At 42.6% G+C, this 23191-nt stretch overlaps 1 protein-coding gene across 1 annotated transcript in view; it reads left to right on the top strand.

The window, feature by feature from the left end:
* Nucleotides 1–396: 396 nt before the first annotated feature.
* The window catches only part of NPLOC4 (NPL4 homolog, ubiquitin recognition factor), a 59266-nt gene continuing 36471 nt past the window's right edge, over nucleotides 397–23191 (top strand). The window contains exons 1-8 of the mRNA XM_048490326.1: nucleotides 397–496; nucleotides 4745–4825; nucleotides 6700–6812; nucleotides 8654–8833; nucleotides 11747–11795; nucleotides 12481–12575; nucleotides 14172–14295; nucleotides 14902–15081. Of these exons, the coding sequence (XP_048346283.1) occupies nucleotides 482–496; nucleotides 4745–4825; nucleotides 6700–6812; nucleotides 8654–8833; nucleotides 11747–11795; nucleotides 12481–12575; nucleotides 14172–14295; nucleotides 14902–15081 (837 nt within the window). The 5' untranslated portion in view covers nucleotides 397–481. The remainder of the gene's footprint in view (nucleotides 497–4744; nucleotides 4826–6699; nucleotides 6813–8653; nucleotides 8834–11746; nucleotides 11796–12480; nucleotides 12576–14171; nucleotides 14296–14901; nucleotides 15082–23191) is intronic.

The raw sequence follows: 23191 nt of genomic DNA, 5'->3' as shown, positions 1-23191 counted from the left end.
GACCACTTATACATTCATCTTGTGAAAACGCAAATAGAATTAAAATATTTTAACTGCCATTTCTGGCAAAAGTGTCTCTCTGTTTAAGCAATGCGCAGGCGAAACTTGCTGTTTCTGTAGTTTGTACTTTAGAACAAGTACAAATGTCTATGGGAAAGAAATTTGTTTTTGTTCTGTAAAATTAACCAGCTTGTCGTTTCCTTTGTAGTGGAAAAATCCCTCTTCCACCAGATTTCCCACAGTCAACGTGCAGGATAATGAGAAGAACCACTCTCTCCACCGACAGCAGAGAGCTCTGGGCCAAAGGAGGCGGGGCCGGCGTCGGACTGTTTCTCCCCGGAACCTCGTTGGTTGCGCCCGCGTTACCAGGCGGGATCAGTGACGCGGCGGCATTGGCGGCGCACGCGCGCGCGAGGGGGCGGGCAGGAGGCGGCGCCGCTGGAGCCGGGGCAGGAAGCGAGTCGGGAGCGGCCGCGAGGACATGGCGGAGACCATTGTAAGTTGGGGTGGAGGGGGGAGCACGCAGGGGGCCCGCGGTCGTGAGGCCCGTGTGGGAAGAGAAGGTCTCCTCCATCCCTATGGGGAAGGATGTGGGGGTCTAAGCTGCGCCCCTTACCCTTGAGAGTCTGCGGTCCCCCTTGGTCTTCACCTTCCCCACAATTCTCGCCTTGTTGCTGCCACCTTTGCCCTCTCTCTCCCCCAGCCCAATGCAGGAGACGCTTGTCTCCTTTCCCCTAGGAAGCAGGTGATATTTTTAACTCCTTGGAGGGTCGCGGATTGTAAACTCCGCACCCCCCCTCCCCTTTCTACCATGTATCGAGTAGGATTTGACAGGCGAGGCTGTTTGTGTCTCTCCCTATATCGCTTTCCTTCCCTACTTTCATCAGTGTGAGGAGTGTTGCCTTTGCCCCAAAGACAGAGGACGTAGCGTGCATCTCAGACTTGTTAAATAGTCATTCCCCCCAAGGAACACTGGGAATTGTAGTTCGCGAAAGAACCGAGGCGGTTTTAACAGATAATTCCGCACCCTCGCCAGACTACAGTTCCCAGAATCAGCACCAGCTTTGTCTCCCACCTACCTCCCATTCAGTCTAGTCATTATTTTATCTCCAGGCTCGGTGTCATCATAGTAGTCTTTGCAACGCTTTAGGATGGTTGTTGGGACATTTGGCTACCTGCTCACAAGCCATTATGCGTAGAATAAGGAAAGTGTGGAAGAAGAGAGACCAGAGCTGTAAACTGTTTTCAGAATTATAGTGGTGTTGTATATAGTAAGACTCGTTGTAATGCACTGTATTGTTAAATCAGTGCTTTATCATGGATATCCCATAGGAAGGTCGCACTCTTGGCAACATCTAATACTATTTCTACAGTTGCACGGTTTTTTATAGTCACGGTCATTCCTTCATTCCTCCAGCTCTTACTAAAGTTGGCTTACAGCTGCTTTATGGAGTCCCAATATGGATTCAGGCAGTGAATTACTCCTTGAATTCCCTTCAATCCAAATTCTTCCATAAAATAGCAGGACCCAATTGTGTGCCCTTTGTTTGGTTTATGTGCAAGTGTCCAGATAAGTTAAGCATAAGAATGTACTAGGACATAACTTACTATAGAAAAATCATACAAGTTCTCTTGACTTAGCCCCAGTCTGAAAAGCAGAAGACTGATTCACCTAAATGGACAAGAAAAACTTAAGCATTAGTTCTATGCACACTGGATCTTACTTGAAAGCCAACATCCATAGGAGTGTCTGTGAGAGAATGAGTAAATGCTAGAGCAAAAGCTTTCTATTAAGTGGCTTATGTGAGCAACTGTTCACACTTTTTCCCTGCACCCAGTTTTCAGAAGTGGGAAATTCTTCCTTGCCCTTCAAAAATGTGAGAAAATTAAGCTAAATGGCTTTTATGGACTATGGAAGAAATTAGGATTTTGGTGATTTGAGGCATTTGTGAGAGAACAGCTTCAACTCAGTGTCATATGGGAGGTGTTTTTAAAGGTGTATCTGAACACAACTTATATCTGAAGGCTAAACTACATTAACTGAGAATGCATCCTACAGTAAAGCAGTGTTGTACAGTTTTCTGTATTGAGTGTGTATGTTTATTTAAAATGCTTTTATCCTATTTTTCCTATAAAATGTCCCAGTGGCTAGCTACAGTCAGTATGATTATAATAAAATAACATTAACTATCTTTTAAAAAGGCAACCACTAACCTGAAATACTTATTATTGAACTGTTGGATCATTAATTCTCCAAAGTCTCCCCATTCTGTTTTCTTGATCCTATGCAGAGTTGAGGACGTGGATGACTGCATAGGAATGGACAACATACATTCTGACAGTATTCATGTTAGCATCCAAGTCTTGAGTACTGTTGTTAACAAATAGATGGTGGCGGTCTTTGTGACAATATTGACTAGCTATGTCTCAGGTGACACACTGATAACAGCTCTGGTGACTATCCTGATAAAAGTGGGATGACATTCTTAGGACACAGTTTTGGCAGACTTTCAGAGCCTTCAGTTTTAGAATCAAGGTTGTGGTGTACCTTTCAAAATAATTCTGTTTTTGATAGAGTTTGATCTACAATTTTGATCAGGGTTGAACAAAAGTTAAGTAGTGCTATTTACCCTGCGTAAAGGTAAAATATCTAAGGCCCCTTCCGCACACGCAAAATAATGCGGTTTCAAACCACTTTCACAACTGTTTGCAAGTGGATTTTGCTATTCCGCACAGCTTCAAAGAGCCCTGAAAGCAGTTTGAAAGTGCATTATTCTGCATGTGTGGAATGAGCCTAACTGATGTTCTGGCAATTACATGCCTCTTTTGATAAAGATAACTATTTTAATTGCAAGTTTATCCATCTGGGTCAAAATTGTTTTCTGCATTGGAATAGACATTTCAAGAAATACTGATAAATTTTTGGAGAAACACTCTTGTTTAGCTTCTCCTCTCAAAACTGTAAGGAAACGGCTGTTCAGCAAACAGGATGACTTCACAATTTGCGAAGGTTGCAAACATGTCACTATTGCATAGGCAAAATTCTGACTTTCAGCTGATACCTAACTGGGCAGCCATCCAGGATGATGATGTGTTTGTGCTTTGGGGGCATCTGCTGAGGCAGCAACTGTCTTTTCATCCACATCTGGAAGTTACACTGTTCATTTTATCAATGTAACAGACACTATTGAAAGAAAAAGTAGCTCATCTTTTAAAAGTCTCCTTGTCTACTTCTGTGTTTGAAGCTATGATGGAGTTAATGGGGAGAGTGAATTATAGATCCAGTTTAAAGGTGATCCTCATAGATCTATAAAACACCTTGAGCAAAGGCTTAGACTAGATGGCCTATATGGCCCCTCCCAGTTCTATGATTCTTTTTTGCTGAAATTCAAGGATCTGTGCTTAAACTTAATGATATGACTTGGATCTAGGATTAGTTGTTCTGCTGCCTCTCCAAGGTGGATCACTGCAAGTAGTTGCAAGTATCCTGGGGCATTGCAAGAATGATTTGTAATAGTTGCTGCTCTTGTTTCTTAACCACATGCAACCAGCCATCAAAAACTGAGAAAGGGTGTTGTCAAGACATTATTTCAAATAAGCCGTACTGTAAATCTGGGCTACATTGTGTTAATTTAATACATCAATTGAGTTCACTCTTCAGTTCTTGATAGTGCAGCTATCCTTGGATTTCTCAAAAGGATATACTGGTAATTCCCTTTTTAGCTTCTGCAAATGTACATTCCATCAGCCATAACTCTTACATAGCACTGAGTTTGTCACCACTAATTATGCAACTTCTCTTGTGAACAGTTACATGCTTATATTTTCAGTATCACTTTACAATATGAAAAATACTATACAATCTTCATCTTAAGCTAAACAAAGAAAACTGACATATTTGTTCTTAAAGTGGAATTGTACATTTGACACAGTACTATGGTATGTAAAAATGGTAGCAGAGAGGCCACATTAAACCTTAGTCCGTTTGTTAACACAGAGCATCACAGCAAGGAGAGAAATAACTTTCAAGTTAGTCCTTTTGGATACATTGGCAGTGAAGTGTTACTGTGTGTCAAGTCTGGTATGTGTTTATACATAATTTTAGCATTTTCTGCTTATTTCTCTTTTTATCTGGCTGCTGTGTATGTTGTAGTAGCCTCTTTTAAAGGGTTAGACAGTTTTATGCACAAACTAATGATTCAAGACCAGCTTCATCTTTTTTAGGATTATCCTAAGCTTGCGTTTTCCAGAGCAAATGCCTTGCTCTTCTTCAAAATTTGCTCCATAGTTATATGTCCCTCAAGGTTAATGTGATTCACGTTACTAGAGGTTGTTGTCAAAATGAAGAGATGGTGACAATTAATGATGCAGCCTGATAAATTTTTTAATGAAGGGCACTAAATCTGATGTCTGACTAATTTTCCTGATGAGCTTGCATGGAATAATTCCTGCTGGTTTTGACTGTTTGAAAAGGTTTCTTGTGGAATAAAGTACTGTGCACCTTTAAGATAAAGCAAAGCTGGTAAGTTTACCTGACACTTAACTCCATTTCCTCCTTCTTTTCCCTGTCAATTATTCTGGAACACAGAGTAACTTCAGTAATAATAAAATTAATTTTGAGTCATGTGCTGGTTTGGTTTCAAAGCCTAATCTTCATTTTTTTTCAGCCTACATGTTTGCCTCAAAAACCAAAACTTGAGCTAAGTTGGTTCTGTTGTTTGTCCCTGTTTTTGCTTCTTGACAGATAATCCGTGTCCAGTCGCCGGAGGGAGTAAAACGTATCACAGCCACAAAGCGGGAAACTGTTGCAACTTTTCTGAAAAAGGTATTCCGGTTTGGTATGCATGCTTGCTTCAGAGTTCTTCTGGGGCAGTAGCAAAGGTGCCTGTCCTGTCAGAACATAGCTAGTCTATAGACTGCTTGGTAGGATTTGCTGTGATGATCATTTAATACAATTAGAAGGGAGTGGGGATAGCTGATTAGCTGTACAATTTGGCATTGAGCAGGATGCTAATCTCTTCAAAATTAAACCGTAGCTTCCTTTTGTCTTAAACCTGGAATTGACATCATCACCCAAGCCTCACCTAACCCAGCCTGACATGTTGCAGATGGTGTTCTGCTTGTCAGGGAAGAACTTTCTATAGGAGAAGGCCAGACCAGCTGGTTCAGTATACCTGAAAGCCACAAGTTGCACCTGGAGTGTCGTGATATCTCCATTTTGATTGCCGCTGGTTGATAGACGAGTGGGATTCACACTGAGTGGGGGGCGCAGTGCAGAAGTACATTTGTAGTGCAAGGTCGCTTTTCTTCCCTCTCTCCTGGGCTTGTGAGAAGCAATATAGCTGTCCTTGCCTCAGGCCATATCTGAGTCCTAAAGGGATAGTGCAGGATAGAAATCCAAATCGAAAATAAATCTAGGAGGAACTAATTGCTATTGGGCAAGCGTTATTTAGAGTTGGGCTATCTAGTGTTCAATAGAAGCCATATTATTTGACTCTTTTTCTACTAAATGTACCAAGATGACGTAAAACATAAAATAACAAAAAACAGCTGAAATTAATATCCATTATGAGCCTCATTCTCAGGCTAGCCTGATCCCATTGCATCTCAGCAGCTAAGCAGGGTTGATCCTGGCAAGTATTTGGATAGGAGACCCCCAAGGAATACCAGGGTTGTGGCATGGAGGCAGGCAAGCCACCTCTGAATGTCTCTTGCCTTGAAAACCCCACCAGGAGTCGCCATAAGTTACCTGCCATTTAATGGCAAAAAGAGCCTCATAAAAACAAACAAAGGTTAAGAAGAAATCAATCCTCCAATATATGCCAATGGCTTCAGGGAAGAGAAAGAGGAAACGCAATGATTAAAAACCCCACCAATAGATTGTATCAAAACACAGGGAAGTCCTTCCAGTAGATCAAGATTTTCACTTGCCAGCAATAACTTCCTTGGGTCAGAGTCCATAAAGAAATTGAGAAACTTCATATGCAGCCACACAACCCCTGATGATTCCTCTGTAACTTGTGTGTATTTTGGATATCACTAAGAACAGTTTAAAGCTTTTTTTAGTCCAATACATTTTTCTACCCGCCTGCTATATCCTGCAATATCCCCAAGGGTCCCACTTGTTGCACCCCATGCAAGAATAATGCACTTTCGAGTTCGCACTTTCCACGAAATTGGTTTTTACCCAAAGTGGATTTTTTACTTCAATTCTGCACAGCCAAAGAATACAGCTTCAAAAAGTGATTACATTCAAGAAGGGTACATTATTCTGCATGTGCAGAAGAGGCCTTAGTCATGTTTAGCAGATGCAGAGGTAAAGCTGCCACTTCTGCTTACTCATGGTTAAACACCTGAGAGCAGATTGTGGGACTGTATGCTCTTTCCTATCCTTGCCTTTCCAGAATGTAGTCTGTTCCCCCTTGGTCTAACCATGTTAACTCGGAAACAGTGATAGCTACTAGTGGGTTTAACAGTAGTTTCTGCTTAATTTGAAAAAGGCACCCATGCAAGATCTCATTTGTTTAGACATAGTGTTCTATGGATCATACACTTCAGATCCCCTGCTAAAACATGTTTGCATAATTCATGATTACATCTAGATAAAACATCCACAGCAGAAGTGTTGTAGTGCCTTTGTATGTTTATCCCTGCAGCGTACATTCCAGATGTTTTCATCCCTCATTCTTCTTTCTTCAGGTTGCAAAAGAATTTGGCTTCAGAAATAATGGGTTTTCTGTGTACATCAATAGAAATAGGACGGGTGAGATCACAGCCTCTCCCAACAAGTCCCTCAATGTACTTAAAATCAAGTAAGTGCTTAAAGAAGACAAGCCACTGTTCGATTCAGCAGGTTCTGGTGCTGCTGGTCTTCTGCCTCACATTTTCTCATCCATGTCTGATAATTGAACAGAAATGTCCATTGTTTGATGTTCCTTATATGATGTTAACTTTCCCATTTTTGCTTAAGGCTGCCTATGATTCGTACTCTGTTGAAAATAGCGACTATTGTTTAATACTCTTTGTTGGAATATAGACAATAAATTTTCAGTGCTTATTGCTCACAAAAAAATCCTTTCTTTCCCATCTAACGTGAATGAGCAAAACTTGTAAGTTAAGCTTACCATTGCATAGCTAATAGAAGTGCCAGGCTCTTGAAATGTTGTTGTTTGCACAAATTGCAAAAGGCTGGAGCTAGTCAGCAGAACAAACTTCTGCGTCAGCGAGCTTAGCATGAAAAACATTCAAGAGCAGCTTTCCCTGGTGATACTACCCTGCTTCTCACTCCCCACTGTTGTCAAGCCACTTTCAAAAAGGGTAGGGCTGCTAATATAAGTAAATAACATTTAATGTCGTTAATGCTGTCATTTACTTATGGCATGTTCTTGAATTCTACATCTTATTTTTTAATTTTTTAAAATTTGTAGCTTGCCCTTCCCAATAGGGCTCAGGGCGGCAAACATCAATGGAATCGATAAAATACTACAATAAAACAATAAAATCAACATTATAAACAGCCATACCAAAAACTTAAAACAACAGAGCAATAAATACACAGATGATGATAAAACCCATAAAAAGACACCCATGGGAGGTCATGATGTTCCGGTCAGGCCGGCTGACAAGATACAAAAGCCTGGCGGAAGAACTCAGTCTGACAGGCCCTGCGGAACTCACCGATGTCCCGATATTTGTTGTAATGTTATGTTATGGTCTCTGGTTACAACACTAAATTCAATTCTAATCAGACTACTAATATAGGAAGATTTCTGGCTAGCCCTTTAAGCTCCGTATGCAGTCGTTCAGCTTGTTTTCTGCATCATTCTTTACCTTTAAAAAATCCAGCCTTGATAAAAAAAAGGTCTCTCTTTGCTTTTCCTGTTGCACAGAGGCAAACACCCCTCCCCCCCTCCAAATCCTTTAGGTTCTTCGATCATTTCAGGGCAGGCAGTTATTTCCTTTGTTGTTCTTATGGTTGGAAAGGTTAACCCCCTGAGGGGTGTAGGTTGGTCATCACCTCCTTTTTGAATCTGCCTTCCATTTTATGGCTCGACTCAGAGCAGACTGATACTTATAGAGGAGGAGAAGATAATATATAAAGTTCAGAATCTTATTGCCCTTTTCTTGGCATCTGTGTTCTTCCTCTCTTGACTGGGAAGTGGAGGGTAGGCAGCATTTCAATGACAGTGCCATACTGGTTCATCCTGGGAATGGATTTGTCACAGAGAAATGCTTCTTGAAGAATCAATCAGGGTCGATTGCTTTGATGTAGAAAGAAATGACTCCCAACAACCAAATATTGTGTTTGCATTTCTGAAATAATGTACAATGATAATGCTGTACTTATCTGGTGAACCAGATGTGTTTCCGCACTCCTGCATTCCTGCTGGGTGACCTTGAGCTAGTCACAGTTCTTTGGAACTCTCTCAGCCCCACCTACCCCCACATGGTGTCTGTTGTGGGGAGAGAAAGGGAAAGGAGCTTGTAAGCCACCTTGACTCTCCTTACAGGAGAGAAAGGTGGGATATAAATCCAAACTCCTCTTCTTCTAGAGTGTCTATGGTCCATCTAAGCATTTTGAGGTTGTGATATTTCAGAATTAAAGTAGCATGCATTCTGTAATAGTTCTTCTGTCACATCTTTTGTCTCGTAGACATGGAGATATGCTGTTTCTCTTTCCTTCAAGCCCTGCTGGTTCTTCCTCTGAGAACATGGATACCTCAGTGTCTCAAGGAACACGCCACATAAATGTTCCCCAAGTTGTAGAAGATGACATTGACCAGTACCTAATGAAACAAGATGGGAAGATTTACAGGAACAGAGACCAGCAACTGTAAATACCTTTGCATTTAGCTCTCTGGACTTTATGGAACAGGAGCTCTCAAATTTTCTTTTATTTTCTTTTTAACATGGGCGGGGGTGTAGTTTGTGCCTATTCCCACACACTGTTGTTATCCAAATGTACCAGGTAACCGTGCTTCATTAGGTAGCGCTCTTTTCCGTGATCCAGGGGGGAATGAATCATGTGACTGGTGTGAGACTAGGTGGATATGCTGCACTCTTCAAAGTTGCTTGGTGGGAACAGGACCTAGCCTGTGTTCATCCCAAACTGTAACATAGCACAGAGATGATGGAACCACAAAGTCTGTAAAACACAGTGGAATCCTAAGCAGAGTTACTGTAGCCTGAACACATCAACTTCAGTGAATGTAGTCTGAGATAATTGTGCATAGGATTACAGTGACAGTAACCTTCTGAAATTCTCACAGAAGAAAGCAGTTTCTGAAGGGTTCGCAATTCTGCCTTGGTTCTAACCCTTGGCTCGTTCCTCAAAACAGTATACTTCTTGATGCTTGTCTTGTCTTTCATGTCCCTTGCTCTTTTGGTCCTCAGGTGGAAGAGCAGCAGTGGCGTAGTGGTTAAGAGCAGGGGTACTCTAATTTGGAGGAACTGGGTTTGATTCCCCGCTCTGCCGCCTAAGCTGTGGAGGCTTATCTTGGGAATTCAGATTAGCCTGTGCACTCCCACACACGCCAGCTGGGTGACCTTGGGCTAGTTACAGCTTTTCGGAGCTCTGAACCCCACCTACCTCACAGGATGTTTGTGGCGGGGGGGAGGGAAAGGAGTTTGTAAGCCCCCTTGAGTCTCCTACAGGAGAGAAAGGTGGGATATAAATCCAATTCTTCTTCTTCTTGGTATTGGCACGGTCATAATTCTGGCTCCCCGTATTCCTGTCAACTGTTGCATGCTTGCAGTTTAGTAGATTGCATTCTTGTTTCCAAGGTGGATTCCGCATGGGCCAAAAACAGCGGTGTGAAAATGGTGTAAACCCTTTTACACCACTTTAAACCATTTTACACCGTTTTCACACCACTGTTTTTGGCCCATGCGGAATCCGCCTAAGAGGTAAAGGCAAGTCCTGGGACTGGAAAAATTAAATACTGCTGCTCTGGAAATAACACACATAAGTAATGATGGCAACTTCTGTGTTCCAAAGCTCTTTTTAATCGGTCCTTCAGTTAGATATAAGGGTTGGCAGTTAATATAGTGGAAGCTTTACTTGCCCCTAGTGACAGCCAGAGAGGTGTAGTAGTTAAGAGCAGCAGACTCAAATCTAGAGAACCAGGTTTGATTCCCTACTCCTTCCCATGAGGCCGACCCAATTATTTCAGAACTCTTTCCATCTACACAGAGGCAAACAATAGCAAACCACCTCTGAGCATCTCTTGCCTTGATAACTTGATGACATACACACAGACACAACCACACAGAGTACATATAGTTTCCTAACCAGTTTCAATGACATTCTTGCCAGCATGTGTGCTTCAGAAACTCCTAATCTTAATCTTAACCTCAGGAGAGCCTAAAGTTTGGTGATGGACAGATTTTACTTCCAATACATGGCTTTAAAATAATATTGGTGGGACTCCTTTAATCCAAATGGAACTTCTGTTGCCAGTTACTGTTATCCAAAAGGTGTTTGTATTTTGGGGTACAATAAGATGGCTGGGCTCGCTGGAAGTGAAGAGCTAAAACAAAATGGATTGAAGAGAGTCTACTAGTGTGAATAGTTTATTCCTAAAAACAATGAAATGTTTATCAAAGGCTGCATGGAAATGAAATCTTGTACAGGAAGCAGCAGTTTTGGATTCTCTGATTGGTTTTTGTATTGCTGGTTTTTGTGCCACTACGTATCCTTTTGTGAACTGAAATGGCTGCATATCTTGCAGGGACATCACAAGATATAGTATTTATTGGTTACATTGAGTTTCCAGTGCAGGATTGCTCTAAATATATATTTCCTTTATGAAAGGCTTAAAGAACTTTCAAAGGGACAAATCTCATTGGTACAGGGAAAGTGTCATCAAATTTGGCATGTGTCAATTAAAGGGGCATGATAACTTTCTGATGCTCATTTTAACTATCAGTTTTGAGAGTGCAACTACTAGAAACATTTAATAATTCCATCATGCTCCTTTATAAGGCTTTTCCATATGTGTAAAAAAACTGCTTTGGTGGAGAAGATCAGAAAGCAGAAGCTTTTGGCTACTGAAGTTTCATCTAGATTTTTCAAAAAAGATCTTCGCTGATAAAAAGCTGTCCTTATTAAAGTCATCCAAAACAAAACTCATTACTGCTTTGTTGGGAGCAATGTGTACATTTTGGTGTATATATCCCCATTGAGTTCCTAGGTATTTTGTTATTGAAGAGTAGAATGACACACAAGTGTTTCAGATGGAAGGGAGGAATCAACAGTGGGTCAAAACAAAGAGAGGGGGTGGTTATGTAACAGGGTAGAAATTGAGCTTTCTGTATCTTTGCCCATCTACTGTAACATGTGAAGTGAAGCCAGGAAAGGAATGCCAAGCAGATGTTTAGTACTGCACCTTCACCATACTAAATAACATGTTCTTTATTATCTTTAAGCAATTGGTAGGAGAGAAGTGTGGCTCAGACCTTTTCTTCAGGGTAGCTCCCCTCTTTATGCATTGCAAAGCATCGTGGTGTCTTAATTCAGCAGTATTTGTAATGAAGGTTTCAAATATCTGTAGGGATGTTAGGTGGAAAGTGTAGGCTTTACTCATACATATGTTAGTGTCTGATCACAGCGCTTTTTAAAAATCTGATTTGCTGGTACTTTTCCGATAGGTTGTTTTCCTTGTTACTTCTGTTCATGACAAATTCCTGAACTCTGTAAAACTCTGTAAATTTAAGGAAGTACTAATTTTTGTTTCTCTTGGCACAGATGTCGGCATGGCCCATTGGGTAAATGTGTGCACTGTGTACCATTAGAGGTAAAGAATTAAACAAAAGGCTGCTACATTAGTTAGCAGTTGTGAGAATGCTGCTGAAACATGAATGTGTCCTGTCTGTGCTGACAATGGCTAAAAAGGCTAAATATGGCGTTTATGGACATCTGTCTGGACTGTCAGGCTTCTGACATCTGTTTTCCCTGCAGTAATGGATTTAAAAGCTCATGCAAAGCAGTCTATGTGTATTTTCTACCACCCACTTTCATTGTGGCTCTTCCTCCCCTTTAGAACTTCATCTAAGAACCACTCTTATGTGTTTTTATATTTTTGAGCTTTTTTAATATAATGATTTTGTGCAGCAAGGATCCTCTGAAAGGCCTTTTCAGTTTTTTTAGTCTGTGCCAGAGTTTTCCCATTATGTTTAATCAGCTAGCCTTCTGCTCTGCCATCTTTTTTTTTTAAGACTATTATAATACCCATGAGGCAGGTTGGATTTCTGAAGCCATTTTGAGCATGTCTAGAAATGCCATCCTGCGCAAAAAGCAGAAAAGCCTCTCCATTACTCTTAAAGTAGTAACTGCTGTGGAAAAGAGCACAGAGATTCCTAATTGTTTCCACATTGAATGCCAGCAGAGTTCACATGAAAACATCCATTTATTCAGTGATCAATGTATTATCAAGCAGGTGTCTGACCTGGTTTTCCTTTGTGTCTGTGGGTTTTTGGCAGCCTTTTGATGAAGATTATTTAAACCATCTGGAACCTCCTGTGAAGCATATGTCTTTCCATGCCTACATCAGGAAACTGACCGGAGGTGCAGACAAGTATGAAAGTTGTTCAGTTTCTTGGGGGAATCTTTTTACATTTGATGGAACAAAATGTGGAAAAACCAGAGGCTTATTTATAACACGAAAACAAACGGTAGCGAGCTTACAAACCAATTTGGCAGATGGGTGGGAAGAGTGAAAACTTCGTAGTTACCTTCTTCACTTAATTGGCAGGTCTTAACCTCCCGCCTTCTCTCATACCAGTGTCTCAAGACTGCTGTATAGAAGCATTGGAAAAGAAAGTGGCATTTATTTAAGGGAAGGATTTGTCATCTCATCAATATTTCAAAACTTAAGGCCTCTTCTTTAACACTCCAGCTGGGACGCTTAACCCATTGCTCGTGTATCTAATCTGGAGGAACTGGATTTGATTCCCCGCTCTGCCGCCTGAGCTGTGGAGGTTTATCTGGGGAATTCAGATTAGCCTGTACACTCCCACACACGCCAGCTGGGTGACCTTGGGCTAGTCACAGTTCTTCTGAGCTCTCTCAGCCCCACCCACCTCACAGGGTGTTTGTTGTGAGGGTGGAAGGGCAAGGAGATTGTAAGCCCCTTTGAGACTCCTGCAGGAGAGAAAGAGGGGATATGAATCCAAACTCTTCTTCTTCTTCCCTTCCATTGCATTAGAAGTTCACAGAACATTATGTCATACATGAAGATAACCTTTTTATTAGTGTTCTCCTTAGCTTGGAAGCTTAACTCTTCCCCTTCATTGCATTTCATTTTATTTATTGGACTTGTACCCCACTCTCCCCTGTAGGGCTCAGAGCGGCTAACAACCAACAAAACAGAATAACAGACCAATTAATGTGAACAGCAAACAGCAAATATGAACAATAAATAAATATGAACAGCAACAACCTCCAAACCATAGTCCCAGTTATCAATCATCAAACATCACTGAACGTAGCATATCAACAATATTAACATTTCTTAACAAAACAACAAATAGCAAAAACGTATTAGCACATAGCACAAAATAAGATAACAGCTTGACATCAGAACAACAAAATATCAGCAATCGTATAGGAACAGGCATGAGATAACAGCAAAACATAACACCGCAACATAATACAACATCTCAATATTAAACTATCTAAACAGCAAAAATCGACAGGCACAATATCCTCATTACATAATAACATCAGAAGCACAGAAGCAAACATGACATAATGCTGTTTCATTGCATTAGAAGCTCACACAACACTATGCCATACACGAAGACAACCTTTTTATTAGTGCTCTTCCATTGTAAGGGCTTTGACCTGTAAAAAAAAAAGATGAAAGTCAGCCACTTTCAAATGACCATGTCATTGATTTTTTTTTCCTCATCAACATCAGCGGCAGCTCCTATGTTGTTGAGTCCAACAGAATTGTTACTGCGTGTCTGATATTTTTGTTAACCCCAGCATTTACAAAGGACATAGGCAGGTTACCCTCAGAAATCGCCGCCAGCCTTGCCCCCAGTTTTTTACTCTGATTTGACGTCTGCAGTATACTACAGTAGAAGAATTTGCTTTGCTTTAAAAAAGAAAGAAAGAAAGAAATGTCTATGCATTTAGAATATGACATGATCTTTTTCATTTGTGTTAGGGGGAAGTTTGTTGCCCTTGAAAACATTAGCTGCAAGATTAAATCTGGGTGTGAGGGACATCCCCCGTGGCCAGAAGGGATCTGTACAAAGTGCCAGCCCAGTGCCATCACGCTCAACAGGCAGGTGAGATCAACATCAGCCACTCGTTCTTGTCTTTTTGGAAGCAAGTGGCCAGCTTGGATTTGGCAGGATTTTTTTCTCGAGCAGTTCCTTAGTAAACAACTGGTTAACTTTTGCACAGGGAGCCTGAAGTGCATTCTTTCAACAATTTCCTTGTATACGAGAGGAGATCTGTTTGGGGCACAAGCTACAGATATCAATTTTCATATATTTGTGAGCCACCTGCTCAAGTTTCTGTAACACACTGGGTTGGGGGAGTGTAACTGGGATGAGGACCAAATCAGCAATTGATGAAGGGGGGGGGGGTGTTTCCTGGGTTTGTAGTCTTCCTGCAAGGCATGCTGGGTTTGTAATGTAAGAAATGTTGTGGCTTGAGAAAGAGCAAAATAGGCAGAGAAAAGGGAAAACTGGTTCCTTCCTATTCTTTTATCTTTTGAGGAGTTTCTAACTCTTATGCATGCTTACCTGGAAAGTCTGCAGAGGGAGAAAAGGCATATGGATGTGGGATAGAATGACTTTTAGAAGGAAAGTAGCTGAGGTTCGTACGTGACTATATTTAAGCTTCATTGAGGTTTATCTTGATAAACTGTGGTTTTTTTCATGTGGCAGAAATACAGGCATGTGGATAACATCATGTTTGAGAACCATACAATCGCAGATCGTTTCTTAGACTTCTGGAGAAAAACAGGAAACCAGCATTTTGGATACCTGTATGGGAGGTACACAGAACATAAAGACATCCCTCTAGGTATTCGAGCTGAGGTTGCTGCCATCTATGAACCGCCTCAGGTAATGGCTTCTGTGCTCCGGAAAGCTGTCCTTTTTTTTTTAGTTGCAAGTTGAATGTTCTTTAGCACTCGCAGATCTTGAAATAAAAATTGTTTTCACCATACTCTTACACTGAATTGCTGCTGAGACAATGAAGCCGTACCATGAACAGTGTGTGTGTGTCGGTTTGCAAGTGGAGAGGCATGTCAGAAACTATTATAGCATGATATATATGCAGGTATATACCACTGAATTTAGGGAGCTTTTGCTCTCAGTGTGTGATTCTCTATTAGATTATGACTTTTAACTGTTTCATGCTATAAGAAGGACAGAGGGTGACTTTCAGCTGTTCCCCCTCTCTTGTCACTGATGCTATTCTATCTGGTCATCATTGTTTATAGCTGTTTGTTTTCCCTGGTGGCAGCTTCACTCAAGTGAGCCAGCGACAGTGCAGATGCCTTCTTTGCTAAGTCAACTGACTGAGCTGTTGTGATTGGGGACTGGATTGGCTGAAAATGGATGGGGGGCAAGATGGTGGCAGCTCCAGCCTCACTTAAGCTGAGATAACCTGGGATTCATTCCTAAGTAGATATTGGAAATTTACATGCAGGAACTTCAGAAACCAAAACAGTGATTTTAGGTCTATGGTCAGTCATGGTCATACTGCAACTCTTAAGAACATAAGAAAGAGCCTGCTGGATCAGACCAGAGTCCATTTATGAGACCTTATATATATATATTTTTATGTCTCATTGTACACTGCCCAGAGCCCTTCGGGGGTTGGGCGGTCTATTAAGCCAAATAAAATAATACTAAAAAAATAATAAGAACGTAAGAAAGAGCCTGCTGGATCAGACTAGAGTCCATCTAGACCAGAGGTGGTGAACCTTTGGCACTCCAGATGTTATGGACTACAATTCCCATCAGCCCCTGCCAGCATAGCCAATTGGCCATGCTGGCAGGGAATGATATGATCCATAACCTCCTGGAATACTCGCTATCATGGATCTAGGCAACAGAATTTATAAGAAGGAGCCTGCTGGATCCTAAGAACATAAGAAGGAGCCTGCTGGATCAGGCCAGAGTCCATCTAGTCCAGCACTCTGCTACTCGCAGTGGCCCACCAGGTGCCTTTGGGAGCTCACATGCAGAATGTGAAAGCAACGGCCTGCTGCTGCTGCTGATCCCGAGCACCTGATCTGCTAAGGCATTTGCAATCTCAGATCAAAGAGGATTGAGATTGGTAGCCATAGATCGACTTATCCTCCATAAATCTGCCCAAGCCCTTTTTAAAGCTATCCAGGTTAGTGGCCATCACCACCTCCTGTAGCAGCGTATTCCAGACACCAATCACATGTTGCGTGGATAAATGTTTCCTTTTATTAGTCCTAATTCTTCTTCCCAGCATTTTCAGTGTATGCTCCCTGGTTCTAGTATTGTGAGAAAGAGAGAAAAATTTCTCTCTGTCAACATTTTCTACCCCATGCATAATTTTGTAGACTTCAATCATATCCCCCCTCAGCCACCTCCTCTCCAAACTAAAGAGTCCCAAAAGCTGCAGCCTCTCCTCATAAGGAAGGTTCTCCAATCCCTCAATCATCCTTGTTGCCCTTCTCTGCACATTTTCTATCTCTTCGATATCCTTTTTGAGATGTGGCGACCAGAACTGGACACAGTACTCCAAGTACTCCAAGTGCGGTCGCACCACTGCTTTATATAAGGGCATGACAATCTTTGCAGTTTTATTATCAATTAATTAGTCCAGCACTCTGCTAATCGCAGCGACTCACTAGATGCCTTTGGGAGCTCACATGCAGGATGTGAAAGCAATGGCCTGCTGCTGCTGCTGCTGCTGCTGCTGCTGCTGCTGCTGCTGCCGCCTCCGCCACCGAACTCCTGGTCTGCTAAGGCATTTGCAATCTCAGAACAAGGAGGATCAAGATTGGTAGCCATAGATCTGCGCCTATACACTCATAATTAGTCCAGCACTCTGCTAATCGCAGCGACTCACTAGATGCCTTTGGGAGCTCACATGCAGGATGTGAAAGCAATGGCCTGCTGCTGCTGCTGCTGCCGCTGCCGCTGCTGCTGCTGCTGCCACCGAGCACCTGGTCTGCTAAGGCATTTGCAATCTCAGATCAAGGAGGTTCAAGACTGGTAGCCATAGATCTACTTCTCCTCCATAAATCTGTCCAAGCCCCTTTTAAAGCTATCCAGGTTAGTGGTCATCACCACCTCCTGTGGCAGCATATTCCAAACACCAATCACGCGTATCACATCTTGATATTGGTCACACTTGGTCATATTTAATTTGAACAATTTCCCTCTCCCATATGCTTTTGAACTGTGATATTTTGCTACAGATAACTAATATGAACCATGACAATTTCAAATAATGTTAAGGCATTGCAAAAAATGATGAGCAAGAACACATGAGTGACTTGTGTTCATTTTGTGCATGCTAACTTGCAATGTAGTTGTATATTTCACCATGAGGGAGATTGCCACTTGTTTGCAATATGTATGCCCTTATAAATGCCGATATATATGCCCTTACAGCCTTTAAGGGTTATAAATGCTCTCAAAGAACAAATTTTTATATAGTCTCTCTAATGGCTGCTACTGCCTGAAGCTTTAAACTTGCTGAATCCTGGGAATGATGTGGACGTGGAGAATTCATTTCATATCTTTGCTGCTTATGTATTGCTGCTAGCTAATATTGGGATTAATAAATGACCCCCAGAACTGTACTCAAAAGTGGGAATTTATTTAGGCCATTTCTTTGCATGCATGTGTCATACTATGCAAGAGAATGATTTCGAGTTAAAGCAGTTTTTTTTTTATTTGACCACCCTTAACTCCCAGAGATACTGGAAATAGATTGCTGTTTCCTAAAAATTAATGGAAGCTTCCTAGGAATTTAATGAGGGGAAAATGAGGTCAGATTGAGGAATAAATAGTTTTAACTAGTTCTCCAGCTGCCTTGGCAGACTTGACCCCTTTTGCTTTCCAAGTTTCCTTTGAGGCCAGTCTCCCTGCCTTTCAGCAGCCTCAGCGCACCTCTGCCCCTGAAATGGGGAGATAGCAGGCTTTAATGAAGAGTGCCAGAAAGCATTCTTGCTGGGGGGCGGGGGGGAGAAGGGAGACTCCAGACAATGGCTTCTGCAGCAGAGGCCTGGTTCAATTGTCGTGTGGCCTAGAACTAGTTACCAGAGGACTTTTGGTAGGAAGCAGGAAGACAAATAGTTTTACCGTAACTAACGAAGCTTCCTGTTGCAGGGTACTGCAGTGGCGTAGTGGTTAAGAGCAGGTGCACTCTAATCTGGAGGAACTGGTTTTGATTCCCCGCTCTGCCGCCTGAGCTGTGGAGGCTTTATCTGGAGAATTCAGATTAGCCTGTGCACTCCAACACATGCCAGCGGGGTGACAGTGGGCTAGTCACAGCTCTACGGAGCTCACAGCCCCACCTACCTCACAGGGTGTTTGTTGTGAGGGGGGAAGGGAAAATCCAAAGGAGATTGTAAGCCCCTTTGAGTCTCCTACAGGAGAGAAGGGGGGGGGGTATAAATCCAACTCTTCTTCTGCTGCTGCTGCTACTGGGAACAATCCCTGGTGTCATGAGGGAAGCGTGCGTGTGCAACCCTTGCAGTTTTGGAGGTGGTGGGTTGCGTGGCTTACACAAATCATTGCATCTCTGAACTTTCCCACTTTCTCTGACATTGGGAGAAAACTGACCTTCCAGGCTTATTGTAAAAGTTCCTGACACAAAGTATGTGAAGTGAACAGTTGGAACACACTGTATACATGCTGAGAGACTGTTAAGCAAAGCAAACAGCTACCACGCTGTGTGGAAGCCAACCCAAGTTTGCCACCAAAGATATGCCCAGACATCCCTAGCTGCTTCTAATGTATATCTGTTTGATGCATACAACTTCAAAACTTGTTTGTCCCATTTCTCTGGGTAAGCTTCTCCTGAAGTATGCTATACACAAAAAACTGTACTACTTATTAATGAGAATTGACCGGCATTCTTTAAAAAGATGCAAGATCACTTTAAGTCACTAGATGGCACCAGTCACTAAGGCCTCTTGTCCCACAATAAAAACTGAGTGTCATAGTTGAAATGAATGTTCAGAAAAATTATAAGGCTAAATTTCACAACAATTACAGTAATGGAAAGTAGGATTTTATGCAGGTTAAGATAAACTGAAATAGTACAGTCTATGTTCTCTTGTAGTTCAGACTAGTTAATTCCTTCTTTTGTTGTGGATGAATCGATTCCCTCTAATGAGCATTATACCTAGCCCAGAGTTCAACAAGTCCCAGGTGCACAAGTCAGCACAGTGGTTTAAAAAATTGGTGGTTCCTTCATTGTGGCCCCTTAGTTTTTTGGGGGGAGGGGTTAACAACAGGGTCATCCCTTTGACCCTTAGCTTGGTTGCCACTCATAGCTCTTGTTCATTCCGTCCTCATGGCATTTCTTGAGGAGACTCAACTACTTTCTGTTCCTAAATCAATGACGGTAGACAAGACCTTTCCCATTACAGCTAAGGAGAGAAGCGGACAAGAGATGCTGGGAGCAGTGGCAGTCAAGCAAGAGACAAACCCTGTGGTTTTGATTCTGCATGACATGTATGTTGATAGAAGGGGTTTCCATCTGTAGGATGGGGTTCCTTGCTTCTTCAAGGGAAATAGGGAACATCAGGAATCAGGTGGAGGAAGTTGGATGTCTGCAGGGGAAAGGGGGAATTGGCAGAAATTGCCCTTTCTTTCCATTTGCAAATATCCTCAACAAGAATATGCATTTTTGTCTCTTAGTTCAGCTGAATGCAAAGGATGATTTGGCTAGCTTTGGAAAGGCCCAACCTTTCCTGATTTGCAGGGAGGGCACTGGAAATCTTCATGGCATGAAAAAGGCATAATTGCATTATTGCATTAATGAGGCATATTGCATTAATGAGTCATAAATCATGGTAGCTGAAGCCTGAGAGTGATTTAACAGCCCTTTGTACAATTTTTTAACCTAACCTCCAGGTTTTATTTTACAGTTCCTCAGAAAATTGATGGTTTTGTATTTGGGTTAGAAGTTGACTTTTTGTCATAGTATTAATAAAATTACAGGAAAAGGTTTTGTGGCAGCTGGACTTAGAAAAAGTGGTCCTTGAAATACAGAACCCCAAAGCTGAAAAATGGATCTGGCTTCTCAATTATTTGGGTGGTTCCTTCTCCAAAGTATATAGCCTACGAGGAGAGACTTAGAGAGCTGAGTATGTTTTGTTTGGTGAAGGTTAAGAGGTGACATGATAGCCATGTTTAGATATTTGAAGGGATGTCATGTTGGTGAGGAAGAAAGCTTGTTTTCTGCTGCTCCAGAGACTAGCACCAAAAGTAATGGGTTCAAGGTGAAGGAAAAGAGATTCCACCTAAACATCAGGAAAAACTTCCTGACAGTAAGGGCAGTTCAACAGTGGAATGCACTCCCTCGGAGTGTGGTGGAGTCTCCTTCTTTGGAGGTTTTTAAAGACAGGCTGGATGGCCATCTGTCAGGAGTGCTCTGATTATGTGTTCCTGTATTGCAGAGGGTTGGACTTGATGGCCCTTGAAGTTTCTTCTAACTCTGATTCAATGAATAAGTGCCAAGGCCTAATCTCCCCTAACTGAGTAGTATTTGGTTATATCGTCTGCATCATAAAGGTCATGGGGGGCGGGGAGGGAATCAGACACTTGGATGAATGATTGCAGCTGCAATGAGGGCCAGGTATGATTGCCAATCTCAAGGTGGTGGCTGGAGATCTGTTGGAATTACAGTTGATCAGGTAACACAGATCAGATGGCCTGGGGAAAATGACCACTTTGGAAGGTGGACTCTGTGGCTGTGTACCCCATTGAAGTCCCTCCCCAAACCCCATCCTTCTCAGACTCCACACCCAAATCCCCAGGTTTTTCCCTGCCCACAGCTGGCAACTCTGGACCCAGGGGAGAGGGGCTGGGCTACTTAATCCCAAGCAGCACTCCTGCAAGGAGGATGCACCGGAGAAGAGGCTCATGGCTTTGGGAATGACCCAGAGACAAGCAGCCAGCCCTAGCGGGAGAGTTGAAGGATGGGGTGAGCTTAAAGCCCCCTCCTCTCTCATTCTGGGACCAAAGGGAGCAGATAGGACTTTTGGCAGCCAAGCTTAACAGAGTACACAGGAGTGTGTGTCCGATCATGATCCAACCATTAAATCCAGCACCCCGCCTGCTTTTCTTTACATCATCTTTACTGGTGACTATCCTTGCTACTGATTTTATTTTTGGTTTATCTGGTCCTTAAAACCTCAGATTATACTGCATTTTTTGCGCTTGGAGATTCAGTGATGGGAGGGTGATGGGTAAAGGTACTAAATTGTAGTCCATTCGTTTTTTCAAAGCACGTAATGGTGTGTGAGATTGTGCTCCTTCTTCATTTGTCTCTGGTTCTCTGGTGTCCCTTTCTGTCTTAAATTCCAGCCTTGGCTTCCTGCGGCCTTTACAGTGTTGATGGGCAGCTCCTGCTGACAGACATGGGAGAGTGATTTTAGTAGGTTTTGCCTGATATGTTTAGCCCCCAGTTAGTTGCTGCCTGCTTTATATATAATGTATGTATGTCAGGCCGCTTGAAACGCACAGGCAAAAATTTTTCATTACAGCACACACTGGGAATCGGCTCAGTGGTGCTATTCATGACTTTCTGTTAAGTTGCAAAGTAAACTTACATCAGCCCTCTTAAACCTTCTGCACAGCAGGAAGTTAAGTGTTGAGACTTTTGCTCTTTTGCCAGTTCCAGTGTGTGTTGATATTGTACCACGATGTGGTGCACAGAGAGGGCCACGCAGCAGTGGACAGAGAGGCGTGTTCTCGCCTGGTTTCTTTGCTGTGAGGTGATTTATTGGACCTGCTTTGAAGCTTGTTCTGAAAATAAACTGGTAATGTTTAAAGCTGCCCTTCAGCTTTGGAACTGGCCAAGTGGATTTTATTTATCCTAACACCTTATTCCTGAATCCTTAAGATCCTTTGACAGTTACCTGTGATCTACTGCATTGGGCGGTGAGGGTGGGGCAACAGCTTTGCTGACCCCTAAGAAGCTGCCTCACTGCCACCCAAGCAACGATTGGGTGCTCCCCCAGTGATTGGGCCCCACAGATCATGGTCTTCCATCAGCTGCGCAACAGCATGTGTTCCTCCCCCGTCCAGGGGACGCATCATCATTGAGGTCAGTGGGCAAGTGAACCCCCATAGCACAGGTGAAACACACTTGGTGAACAAGGGTTGCTGTGGAAGTAGAGAGTGCTGGCTGCTGATGGGCACACTGTCTGCCCTGGGTGGTAGGTGAGCGGATTCTGCCCAGGAAGACAGGCAGCAACCACTCCCCACCTTGACTATAACTCACCTGGCATCACTGACTGCGGCTCCCTGCCACCTGCTTATTTGCCATCTTAGACAGTTGCTAGCAGACTCTTCTTTCTTTTTGGATGGCTGTTGGCATCATTCCCCATTCCCTGCGTCTGCTAGCTGCTTGCATGGAGAGGGTGGTGAGAGTCTGGCTGTTGGCAGTGGGGGCTGGAAGGCCTAAGTGTTGTCGCTTGCCCTCCTGCTCCAAGTGGTAAAAGGGAGAAGGATCAAAATCAGTGGCTCCAAGGTGTGGAGGCTCCCTGCCAAATTGATGGAAGGTGTGTGGAGGCCCCCCATTTAAAGTGTGTGTAAAATACTAAATCAGGTATCCCTAAATACCTGGAGTTTGCTTTCTTTAATTCCTCAATTAAGAATGTGGGATAGTAAATTACAGACAAGAGGACTATAGGTTACAGGACCACTTTGTTAAACTTGATGATTAACTTGCCACGTATTCGAGCTCTCATATGAAAACATTCCTGGGTTCCCTGTATAGGTCCACCCTGACTCCAATTTCCAGGGTCAAATACATGCCTCATTTTTTCCTTGTGCGAGAAGATTAAACTACCCGGGCAAAATATGTATTTCTAGAAAGTAGTGGATTGGGTGCACTTAATTCCACCTCATTGTTTGGTTCACAGTAAATATTACTTGTAGTAGTAATAAATCACCTTATTCTTGTGTTGTGCATGCTAACGTAGCGACAGTCAATGGGGTGAAG

The sequence above is a fragment of the Sphaerodactylus townsendi genome, linkage group LG03 (assembly GCF_021028975.2).
Source record: "Sphaerodactylus townsendi isolate TG3544 linkage group LG03, MPM_Stown_v2.3, whole genome shotgun sequence".
NCBI lineage: Eukaryota > Metazoa > Chordata > Lepidosauria > Squamata > Sphaerodactylidae > Sphaerodactylus > Sphaerodactylus townsendi.
Note: the sequence above shows the minus strand (reverse complement) of the source record. Positions and strands in the feature narration are given on the sequence as shown.